Source organism: Ammospiza caudacuta, chromosome 2 (assembly GCF_027887145.1).
Source record: "Ammospiza caudacuta isolate bAmmCau1 chromosome 2, bAmmCau1.pri, whole genome shotgun sequence".
Lineage (NCBI taxonomy): Eukaryota > Metazoa > Chordata > Aves > Passeriformes > Passerellidae > Ammospiza > Ammospiza caudacuta.
Window position 1 is genome coordinate 40,344,078 of NC_080594.1, and position 12,683 is coordinate 40,356,760.

The following is a 12,683-nucleotide window of genomic DNA, read 5'->3' on the forward strand; positions in this document are numbered from 1 at the left end:
GCCACGCCGCAGCTCCCCATCAGATGGCAGCGGCGGCCCGCGGTGCCGAGTGCGGGAATGCCGAATTTCCAGCGGGAATTATTTATCGACCTCGGGTTCTGCTGCGGAATGTGCCAAGCACACAGACACATCTGTCTTTACACATACTGCTGCCCGATTCGTATTAGTTTGGAAATAGATGATTGATGTTTTAAGACGGCAGGGACGTGGCTGATACAGTTTTATGGCTCCTGTGCATAAATTGTTTGTATTTTTAATGTCAGCGCTGCCATAATTAGGATTGCTGCAATTAAAAGATCTTCCTAGCAATATTGGATACTGAATCAGAGTGCTGGAATAAAATCAGTTAAGTGATTAAGCTTGCCATTCATCTAGCCTTTGATTTTGCTAGTGTCCCTGATGTGCCCTTCAGAAGAACTGACCTCAATTTCTCTGAAAAATCTGCATTTTGCATAAATTACTACCACACTGTTCAGCAAGTGCCCTTACTAAGATGTTGTCTTTTCTGCTTGCAGAATAAACAAACTGGGGTCAGGCAGTGATTTTGAAGCTTACTTCCAGCGACTGGGAATTGCATCAGGCAGAGCTCGTTACACCAAGAACAGGGTAAGTCTGACAGACTGTGTGAACAAGTTTGATAGTGCTGAGCAGTCATCCTGTTAAAAGCATTTATTCATAATTAACAAAAAAGCTTCAAAGCATCTTTGACTGGTTTGTATACAGTGATGTTTCTTAATTTAGCAAGAAACCTAAATGTTTGGAGAATAAAACATGTTACAGCGGTGTGTATATTCTATAGGATGTCAAGTTCACAGAGAGGTATTTATAGAGTCTGATTGAAGGTGGACAGTTTGTTCCACCATGCTATTAATAGTCCCCTTAATATACAAATCTTCTGTAGCTGTGTTCAGAAACAGCTACAGAAAGTAAAAAGGGGCTGTGATTGAAGACTTTTGCTATCCAAACTCCAAACTGTTTTCACTCTTGGAGAAGGCAACCTCCATGCAGTGGAAAGGCAGGTCTGTGTGGGTAGAGAGAAGGAAGCCTGCTCACTTAATCCTGTGCAACAATCCATGAAATCAGATTGGTTTAATTTCTTAATACAAACACACACAAATGAAGGATATTAAATTCTGTTTTGTAACAGATAGCTTTTTTTATTTGGAAACCAAACAAAGCATCAGAGTCATAAAGGGATCAATACATCTTTTAACTCCAGTCAGAATGCAGGGCATTGACAAATTTGCTTGCTCTTTTCCAGAAAGCGGACAAATTCAGCAATTATCCTGTTTATCACACTGTGTATGAGACATTTGAGCTAGTGGAAAAATTTTATGACCCCACCTTCAAGAAACAGCTAACAATTGCCCAGTTACGAGGAAAACTGGTTTATGAACTGGCAGATTCCCAGGTCATTCCATTTGACTCTAGAGACTATGGAGAAGCCTTAAAAGGATACAGCAACAGAATTTGTAAATTAGCCAAGAAGCATGAGGAACAGCTGAAACTTTACAAAGTATCATTTGGTGAGTAACAGCCACAGGTCTGGGCATTAATTAGAATCGTGCAGGGACATGTTAGATCTGTCATAGCTCTGCAAATTAATTCCTTTCTTTCCTGTTTGAAATTTGTCCTCATGGTAAAGAGCCTAATTTTTTTTTTTTTTTTCCTAAACACAACACAGGTTTAGCTCATTATTGTCTTGATAAGAGGGTGTGGTGGGTTCAGTGCTGGTCAATTACTAAGGGTTATAAGAATTTTCATGCACATTATTAATTACAGGCCTTATTACAGAGCTGACAGGCAGTCAAGGACCTCAAATGTAGGACAAAGAGGTATCTCAGCCTGGTCCTCACTTCCTTGCTTAAAAAAGAAGTCAAGTGTTTATGGCAACTGCTTGAAATTGAGGGATGTAGGTGTCCATTCCTCTTCATCCAAAACTTCATCTGACCCCGGGGAGCTCCACCATCTCCCTCAGTGCCTGGCTGCCATTTTTAAGCCAAAGGAGCACCTTTCCAGCTCTCCTGCATGAATACATCTGTTTGCTGAGCACCTGAGCACATTGTTCTGGAGCCCATAAAACAGGTCTAAAGCAGCACACTGCTGAGGATCCCAGGCTAGGATAGCTTCGACAGTCATTTTCAGTCTCCTCTTTTTTTCTTCTTTTTTCCTTCTTGCCTTGATCTCTCCTTGTGGTTCTGCACCAAGGAGATATTTCAGTCAGTCCTAATTCACTTGCTATCTGATGAACCCATGATTTAGAGACACAAATCACCTTTTGAAGATGCAGTCCTCATTTGAGGCATGTGAAACATTGTAAGAAACTCAAATTGAACCCACATTTGGGGGAAATTAAAAATTATGCTTGAAATGTCATTAATGGTTTAGGTGAAAAATTGTTGACTGTTTTGAGAAGACACCCTTTTTTGTAAAAAGGCATCTTGAGACAGAGGAAGCATCTTGTTCGATGGATCATATGGTCTGAGATTCTGTAAAACACCAAGAGTTACTTCAATGTATTCTAATGTTCACTGCAGCATGTCTTGTAAGATCAAATATTTTCCTTTTTTTTGTAGTAGTAGTACATCTATCAAAATATCTGCAAAATAATTTATTTTCATTGTTTTTTTATCTATTTTCAGATTAAAAGTTACACAAACTACCTCCTGACCAATACATCTATTCTCGTTCCCAGAATTTAGAAGCAATCTTCTACTTTTAGCTTTTTTTTTCACCCAAATAACACTGAGACCTCTCCTTAATAACTTTATAAATCTGTTATTTTGACTATTTTTTACAAGGCATGTTTTTCAGTCTCATCATTATTTTCATGGTTCTTCTCTGATGCCTGATGAATTTTAAATTATTTCTTGAATGAAGCTAAATTTTCTATTTTTTTATTTATTGTATTGCACCAGAGTACATTAAATAACATAGGTAGGTTTTACAATACTGTGAAAATTAAAGTTTGTTTCACTCAGCATTTTCATAGAATTGCTTATTGTCAGCACTGAATGTCAGAAAATTGTTGATTAAGCCTAACTAAATCATATAATTGTCCTTTTAAATAATAGATTAAGGTTCTTATTTGCATTTGGATTCACATTTTAGCTGTTCATCTGCAACAATGAAGGCTGGAATGTTTTTTCATAAAATTTGTGCATGTAGTCATATGCTATCAGAAAATAATGTTTTCAAGTGGGGAATAAAGAAATGTGATGTTTTCTAAAATAACCAACATTGACAACACTGAAGAGCTAGTGAACATGAACACCAAGTTTCTTACATTATTTTTCAGATGGTCTTTTTTTTTTCTCTCTCTTAAATCCCCTCCTACTGCTTCTGAAATATAATCTGTTGTTGTGATATGGCCATGATGTCAGCAGGGCAGGACTCTGCCCCTGGCAAACTGAGAGCTCTTGCCACAGGGTTGTGGACAAGTGTGAATTCTCACCCTCACAAGGTGACATGTCCCTCTGGGCTGCAGTCTGTAAACAGCTCGCATACATAAAATCTGTGCCTCCAATTGCACCAACTAAACAACAGCAGTAAGACAAAAATGAAGCGAGTGTAGGCTTGTGATGAATAAATAAGTTTGCTAGAAATAGAGCAAATGAGTCTGAGGAACAGCTTTCAATAGCAGCCCTGGGAACAGAAAGCCTGTCACGTGAAATTGGATGATAAAGCTATAAACAGTGAAGGGATAATAGTTGGCCAGCAGAGGACTGGATTTAGGGGATGATCTAATCCTATGTCCCATCTTCCTGCACAGTTGAAGAGAGGATACTCCGATTTAGCCAAAGTCTTCAGAAACTTGTGGGCAAAATTTACAAGTTTTAAACTGTCTTCCTTTCTAGTTGAGTTGATTGTTGATGGGGCCAGAATTTGGTGTCATAACCTCCACCTGTGATTTATTCTGATAACTTGCATAAATCAATACTTTTTCCAGGTCTGTATTAAATAGAGCCTTCCACATCACAGCTGCTACTGCCATTAAAAGGAAAGCCTGCTGCTTCTCTAAGTTGTTCCACATGTGTTGGATGTACTGGGCAGGGAAAAGCAGCGGCCATTCCTGCCCACCTGCCTGCACACAGTCAGGCAATCCCCTGGGGGCTGAGTCGCACTGCTGGGGACAGCACGGGGGAACCTGGCACAGGCACCTCCTGTGCTGCAATTCCAGCGTGCAGCCGGCACAGGACTCGTAACCTGCTGTGCCTGTCCCTGTGTGCCTCGACAGCTGTGCCTCACCTCGCACTGCCCAGAGCACGAATCACACTCTCCTGTTGTGCTGTGAATGGCACATCGTTCTCCTCAGCAACATCCTGCTGTTCTTCCACAGCCTTCTGGAACAGCTGGGGTTTCTGATCGAAGTCAGGCTTTTTATACCTGAACACGGCAGTGCATTTGTTTAACAGGAAACTGCAGAGCTCTCAGTTTGCAACGACAGCCAGTTTTTTGCTTGCAGGGCAAAGGGAAGATGTATGGTTGTGAAAGCTTTCCCAAGCACTCTGCTTTACTGCTGCTCTCATTGCAAAAGGTATTTGCTAGTAGTGCAGCTCTTTAAAGTCTGCACTAGGGAAAGTAATCAATTATGTAGAAATTACAAAATTAATGCTATTATATCAGCAAGACAAATATAGTTCTTCTCCCACTGGGCAACTGAAAGGTATATTTGGCTTAGTGAATACTATGAAGTTGTTCACGTAGTCCTTCCATTTCTAGATCCTCTTATTTCTGCTGTGGTGAACTTCTCAAAGGCTGCTTCTGAATTTCACAGGAGACTTGAACAAGTTGACAAGAAAGAGTAAGTCAGAAAAAAAATTATTTATATATATGTATATATGAATACATTTATGTCCTGGTTTGCCTTAGGGAGCCAGAGTGGCAGTTCTTTATTTCTTCTGCTACACAAGGATTCTCTCTGATGAGTGTAGAACAGAGCTCTGAGCCCTGAGACAGGCAGTATCTTTTAAGATGAATTAGCAGATACAGGAATGTTTGCTGTGATTGATAGTATGAGCTGTAGAGCTTATTACTAGTATCAGGTTGTCATTAAAATTACTGTAATATGTGGAAAGGCAAGTAGCAATGAAAGTTAGAGTTGGACTGAGATCTGTTTAGACTATACATAAGTGCTGTAGGTGATGCCATTTGCCGGGATAGAATGTAAGAGAATAGTGCAGAAGGTAGTCTCACCCTTGAGGAGTTGCAGCTGTACTAATCACCAAAGATTAGGAACAGGCCTGCCCTTAATAGGCCACGGCTGTGTCAAATAAGAAGAAGAGTGCTACAAAAGAGTGGGTTAGCTGGGTGAGGAGAGAGTTGGAGTTTGTTGGTTGTCTGTGTTGTGAAGAAGGAGTCAGTGCTGCAAGGAGATGCCCTTGAGAAATCACTAAGAAGGTGTGGGACTTTTGCAATATGATGACAACAATGCCAGAATTTTTCCTTTCAGCACACTTCAAAGACAGAGGATGATGACTCAGAATATCTGAGATATCCATATGATGCTTGACAGCCTAAGGCCCCTTGCAGGACTCCTATGCCCTCTGAGTGCAGTCACTGCAAGCCACATATGATACCAGTTGTGTTTAGGCAGCTGAATCCCATCCCTACTATGTTACTGTATAGACTGGAACAGGACTATGGATATTTGGTTTATGGGTAGACACTAAACTTTAGCTGTCTTCATCTGTGTAAATCTTAGTCTTCTCCATTCTCTTAAGTGCCAACTTTCCAGTGCCATTTAATAATAAACAAGTATCTGACACTCTCAGAAAGTTTCCCATTTTATTTTTGCATAGTGTAAAATGCTGTTTTCTAACCAGAAATATCAATTCATTAATATAACATGGATTTAGAATCTCCATTTGCAAAACCTCATATTTTTTTGTAAACTGTAAACCACGCTTGTCTTTTTTTCTTTTTCTGTCAAAAAAAAAAAAAAGAGAAGGAAAGTGTTTTAAATGAAACTGGGAGATCATGTTTCCCTGATGTGTGATGTTTCTCTGTCTCCCTCTCCTGCAGTTTGATTGCAGTGCGCATCATGAATGATCAGCTGATGTTGGTAGAAAGAGCTTTCACTGATCCTCTGGGCTTGCCAGGAAGGAAGTTTTACAGGTGAGGCTGAAAGTTTCTTGACCTGCTGTCTAAGGCACCCTATTTTTGCAGCTGACCGGTCAGTTGAATTGCTGTATGGGTCTCACAGCAATTACAGTTCAAAACATTGCTTTAAGTACAATTCAGCAAGTAGTGGACTTTTTTTATAATCCTTAAGGAGAACTCCTTGGCTACACCAGTCTTGTGGAGCCAAATTCCTCATTTGGTTCTTTTTATTAGCTGTGGTTAAACCACAACAGCATTGTACTCTGACTTTTACTTGTAGGTGTGCAGTACTACTGCTGTTACTACTTGCTCATGTGATTGTCCGCAAAGTGAGGATTGAGTGAAGAATGAATGAACTGTATTGAAAAATAAAGTGAAAAGAGGGTAGAGTAAATGAGAACAGATGTGTAATGAGGGTCAGTTGAAGAGAGAAGCCAAGAAAGGAGAGCTTGGAGGGTTTGGAGAGAGAGGGACCCTTCAGCACAGGATAAAGGCCTGTGAGCTGTGCTGCACAGCCCCATCTGTCCCAATTTTGGCTGCTTCTGTAGGTGCTCCAAAAGATTAAACCACTAACTACTATATCCTTTCTAGAAACCCAGGGGTTTTGTTAGGAATACCTGTCAAGATGCCAGCTTTCAGTGTCAGGGGTGTAAGTACCTCACTTTGGTTTCAGTATCCCCCTTTTCCTAACAACTGGATATGTCTGACTCACTGATGGATGGCTTTCATGCCATGCCAGAAGTCTTTCAGGCAGGTAGAACTGGAATCACACTTCCATCCTCCTAGGATAAACTGTCATTAACACTTCCAGAAGAATGAAGTAATTTCTTTCTAGAAATTTTCTGTTGGGTATCATTTGGAGCTGTATGAGTTTTGTTTTTATTATTAGTTCTTACTTGCTTGCATTTATTAATGAAATTTTAATGTTTCTTTTCATTTGGGAGGACTTTTTCGCACGGTGTAAATGTGCTTCGATACTTCATAGTTACAATAAATTTAAACGCAGATCTACAGCTATTCATTATTTAGGAAAAAAAACTATACCAAAAAATAAGATTGATATTTTGTGCAATTCTGATTCATTATGATCACATCTCTTCTCAAAAATTCATGCTTTTCTCAAGAATTCGCCCACAGATTTTTTTTCTCCCTCCTTTTAAATTCCTTTCCCAGGTAAGTAATCTGCTGACCATCATGCAGCTACTTAGCTGTTTTTGAGGTTTCTACTCCATTTCTCACAACACACCTGTAACTAGTTTTACTCCCTGTTCTTGACTGGCAAATTACTTAGACAGGTTTGTTGAGCTCCCATTTTCAAAAAGCGTAACATGATTTTGTTCCTAATTAGACAAATGCGTCATCTCTTCCCAAGGAGAAGGTCACCTAACCTAAATCTGTGGCCTTTCCAACAGATTTTAAACTTGGGATTGTTCCTGTCCTTTTAAGGATCAATTTCCTATATGTTTAGTGAGTTCTGATCTTCCTGGGATTCATAGCTGTTTATGTAGTACACATACAATGAACCCACACCCTATTAATAGTTTCTTTTATGCAGGATAATTGCCTTTTTCTTCTTTTCCCACAGACACGTTATCTTTGCTCCAAGCAGCCACAACAAATACGCAGGAGAATCCTTCCCAGGAATCTATGATGCCATGTTTGATATCGAAAGCAAAGCTGATCAACGTGAAGCCTGGGAAGAAGTGAAGAGGCAGATTTCCATTGCAGCCTTCACTGTGCAGGCAGCAGCAGACACACTGAAGGAAGTAGCATAGGATGAGGGCTTTGAAAACTCCCACAGCAGAGTGGGGCACACAGAGCTGTCAGGCTGCTGCCGTGTCCCAGTGTCCCTGACTGCCTGAGTCCCCAGCCTCCCAAACCACATGGCAGGCGAGCAGAGCTCTGTGTGCCAGAGAGCTCCTGAGCTAGGAATTGCTGCATCTCTGCTACTGACAGAACGGCAGCTTCATGAACAACCCTGGGTGGAAGCAAATTTGGATGTGGGGAGAAGTGGGAAGGGGGGGAAGCAGGATCTTCCAGCTTTGAGGACCAATGTTTTGGATGTATAGTTATGAAAACAATTATTTGCCAACCTACATGCAAATTTTGTCCACAGCAGTGATCAACATCACACATTTTGATGGAAAAAATGCAATACTCACCCTGTACATTTTTCTTGTTCTGATAACTACTTTTATAACAGAAGACACCAAAGGCATCTCTGCCTTTCAGAATCTATTTTGCAGGACTGGTGAATGCTCTTTACACTGATTTGCTTTCTTTTCCTTGAAAAAAATAAGTAACTCTCCTACTGGTTGCCAAAGCAGTACTGGCCATTCTTGATAATCAAGGAAAACAGCTGCTTGTGCGCAGAAACCCAAAAGCACACTTTCAGTGGAGTGCACATTCATCCCTCTGATAGTCTCCATTCATGTCCCTCTTTTGAAAAAGTGCAAATCTCTCTCCCTGCTCTTCTTGGCACCTTCTCTAGTTCTGAACCCATGGCAGCTTTTGTTCCTATTTTCTCCCAGGCAATCTCTTTCATATTTTTTCATCTGAAGGAGCTGGAGGACACTTACTGTCAGCATGGAGCTTGAGATAATTCTGTCTTCAAGTAAGACCTGAATGACATTTCCCAGTAGGAGCTGATTTACATTCAAAGAGGAACTGAAAGGCTTGAGAAGGCCAGTTGTACAAAACTGTTTAGTTTGTATAAAAAGAGAAAAAAATTAAAATTTCTTGCTTCGTTTGCCCTTTAGGCATAATTCTCATCTACTTGCTTTAAAACTAATAAAATTGCTAGAATTTTACTGAATCATATTCCAGCTTGTGGAAACTGACATTAGCCAATTTCATCTCTTATGTAAAATATACTACACTTTTTCTCACTACCATAAATTGCACCACGTTGTAGGAATAAAATCTTAGTTTTATGGGGAATAGAACAGATGTGGCCTTAAAAAGGAGAGAATTAGAAAAGCAGGACAGGGTTAATGTTCTCATCTCAGATGCCTTGAATTCAAACACGGGAACCAGAAATAATTTGTGGGAAGCTGTTTTGGGGGATATATGCCAGCAAGAAGAGAGGGTTTCACTGGCATTGCCTCCAATACACCTCCATGAAGGATGAAGGATTGTGTGCTTGTGGATGTTTTTCTCATACCTTACTAGTAGCTCAGTTGCTTTTTGCAGATCAAACCTTAGGCACATGAGGAGGAAATTACACTTCTACAGTCCATTCTGTTGGGAAATGGAGTGCAAAACTGACTTTGCTAGCAAGCACATAAGAGACAGGAGTAGCTGATGCTGGGGCACAGAACAGGTGATTCTTTTCTCTGCTCTGGCAAGGCTCCACCTGGAGCACTGCTTCCAGCCCTCAGGCCCCAACATAACAGCCATGTGGGACTACTGGAGCAAGTCCAGAGGAGGCTGTGAAGATGATCAAAGGGCTGGAGAATCTCTCATGAGCACAAGACTGAGATGGCTACGGTTGTTCAGCCATCTGGAAAGGGCAGGCTCTGGAAAGACATTATTCACAGCCTTTGAGTAGCTAAAGAAGGCTGAAGAGGCATTATTTACATGTGTGTAGTGATAGGACAAGGGGGGGATGGCTTCAAACTGGAAGAAGGTGGGTTTAGAGTAGAAGAAATTCTTTACTGTGAGGGTGATGAGGCACTGGGACAGGTTGCCCAAAGAAGTTGATGCCCCATCCCTGGAGGTGTTCAAGAGCAGGCTGGAAGGAGCCCTGAGCAACCTGAGGTCTAGTGGAAGGCATCCCTGCCCATGGCTGGAACTAGAGGATCTTTAGGGTCCCTTCCAACCTCAAGCATTCTATGATCCTATGAACAGTGGATACATTTTTGTTGTTTTCTTTACTTTTACCTAACTGGGGACACTCACACTTTTCATCTCATCTGTAGCTGAACTTACTGCTTAAGAATATCTTGCAAAGATGTGACTGGTACATAACTGCACTGGGTTTTTCTTCCCTTTCTCTGAATCGTGTGCCCTTCCTGCTCCATCATAACTTTACATTAACTGCAATGGGCATTTCTGAATGTGCCACCAAGGGAGGGTTAGGATATCTGGATGGTGGAAAAAAGCCATTAGTACCTCTTCCTCATGAGCAGCAGCCAACTTGGGAACTGTCAGTGGTTGCTGCTGAAGGATTATCAGAGTATAAGGCAAACAAGGAGCTTCCACATTGTAAGGAAATATTTGTTGAAATTTTCTTCTTCCTTAATTTACAGAAATGTATAAACCAGTGAACAAATGTTTCACCAGTAAACACAACTCTTTCAGTGGCAGCTAGCCTTAGAGGTTCTGTACTATTACCTTGCTGCTGCAAAAGAGCATACAATCTCTCCTTGCTTCCCTGTGCAGTTTGAAGCTGTAAGAATAAATTACAGCTCACAGCAGGCTGAATGCACAGCTGGCATTGATTGCTTTGTTCCTCTTGTCAACTTAATTGATAACTGTGTGAATGTGAGATTCATCATGACCAGCTACATCCTGAGAAATACACAAAATATATTAAATCTATTTCCATTCCTGTCTATAAAGTTCTACTGAGGCAGTGATATCCAAACCCTTATAAATAAGGAAACCAAACCACTTATAAATTGCTTATACTAACTAAATTCCACAAAATCCCTTATTCTTGGTATTTTGAGGATCAGTTACTCAGACCTCCAATTGTCTTTCCTTCCTCAATGAGTAGAATCTTAAGTTTTATAGATAAGCAAACAAGACTCTTATCTTGTTGCTCTTCCCCAGTGCAAAGTGTAGCTCTGCCTTCCCATAATTTTAAAGTATGGGAAGAGAATTTTTCATAATAATCTTTACAGATGAGTAACACTGTCCTTCCCCAATTCCAGTTGCCCAGTTACTTCACTCAGCCTGGCTGAAACAATCAGTGAATCCTACAAAGGGGAGAAACTGACCCTTCATCCTAGTAGACTGGAGCTGTGAAACAATCTGGCAAAATTAAACTTGGATGGATCAAGTATCACTTGGATATTTGGGTTGTCAATTGCCTCTTTAGAAAATCAGTTCCAAAGGGACAGTGCCTGGAAATTTATTTCAGCTTGGAAATAAACTTTTTAGTAGGACCTGTTACGTTAGTACATAAGGTAATAGTTTTGAACTAGAGAAGGGTCAATTTAGATTGGATACAAGTAGGATTTTTACAATGCAGGTGAGGAAACACCAGAACAAGTTGCCCAGATTGATGCTAGACACCCCATCCCTGGAAACATCCAGGATCAGAGCTCTGACTAACCTGATCTAGCTGAAAATGGCAATGGGATTAGACTGGATAGCCTTTAAAGATCCCTTTCAACCCAAACCTTTGATGCAATGATTGAGATTCTCTTACGGTTGAAATACCTTTGCCTTGACTTTGGAAAGAAATCTGTAACCCTAGGTGCTGGAATCTCCAGGTGACACTGTCAGACTCACCTGGGGACCCCTCTCGGCAGCTGGTAGAAATTGGACATGCATGACCTGTTTTTTCCTCTCTAAATTCCCCTAGTTTTATTCATAGGATTTCAGTGTACAGTTAATAGTGCTACTGAAAAAGCTGACTGATGGTGAACATCAGGAACTTCCCTGTGGCAGAGCAGAGAAGACAACACTAATTAAATGAAATACAGAAATCTTGCTTCTGCTCTTCAGAGCAGAACCAAAGTGTTCTGTTCCTCAAAGACTAGCACCTGCTCATATAAAGTGTCCTTAGAGAAACCAGCAGGAGCTGAATTTAGAAAGCAGTCTTTGTTAAGGTAAAAGATTGTTCCCATTACATCACTGAGACTTGTGCCAGTTACAATCTATAAGGTCAAGGATGCTTCTGTCAGCATCAACAGTGCTTCTCCTGATGGATGCTGCACCCTTAAACATCTTCAGCTCGGGGAATCTAGGAGGAAGATAAGAGTGCTTTGTTAGGCACCTCATGCAGGAGGGGCTGGACCTGGTTCAATTAAACTCCAAACATGTTCAAACCTTTCATTAAGGGAAAGAACAGGAGAGGCAATAATAGAAAAGCATTTCACAGCAGGGATCGGATAAGAATAGACTTGCTAAGTTTACATGGCACCTTCCCCAGATGTGCTTTGCTAGCCTGCTGACAGTGCAGCTGACATGTTCCTGATGCTGCCATCCACACTACTTCCTTTTAGAAGGAAACCCAAGTCACAGTTGCTGGACACAGTGACGGTTGTGACAATGCACCCTTATGTAACCCGTAAGAAGCAGGAGTCCAGGCAGAGGAAACATGGCCAGCTGTGAACACTGAGCACTGAAAGATTTAGATCTGAGGTCGCTCATCCCTTCAGATATTTCTGCAACCACCACCCCCCTACTGAAGCATTGCTTTTGTTTTCTCAGCTCTGTCTCCTAAGCCGTATTTCCATACTCTCCACCAGAACCTGCATGCCTAGACACCACCTGCCTGCACTAAAACTCTCTTCAGTCTGCAGCACACACCATATTATCCTGGCACTACCCTTACAGGAGTGTGGGTACTGACAGCAGTGATAGTGCTGTCCACTGCCACGGCAGAGGAGTCACATATAAGCATCCTG

The 12,683-nt window shown here is 41.1% G+C and overlaps 1 protein-coding gene across 1 annotated transcript in view; it reads left to right on the forward strand.

Moving 5' to 3' along the window:
* The window catches only part of LOC131554876 (N-acetylated-alpha-linked acidic dipeptidase 2-like), a 30,683-nt gene extending 21,618 nt beyond the window's left edge, over window positions 1-9,065 (forward strand). The window contains exons 15-19 of the mRNA XM_058800465.1: window positions 516-606; window positions 1,262-1,526; window positions 4,723-4,804; window positions 6,025-6,117; window positions 7,688-9,065. Of these exons, the coding sequence (XP_058656448.1) occupies window positions 516-606; window positions 1,262-1,526; window positions 4,723-4,804; window positions 6,025-6,117; window positions 7,688-7,877 (721 nt within the window). The 3' untranslated portion in view covers window positions 7,878-9,065. The remainder of the gene's footprint in view (window positions 1-515; window positions 607-1,261; window positions 1,527-4,722; window positions 4,805-6,024; window positions 6,118-7,687) is intronic.
* Window positions 9,066-12,683: the final 3,618 nt, after the last annotated feature.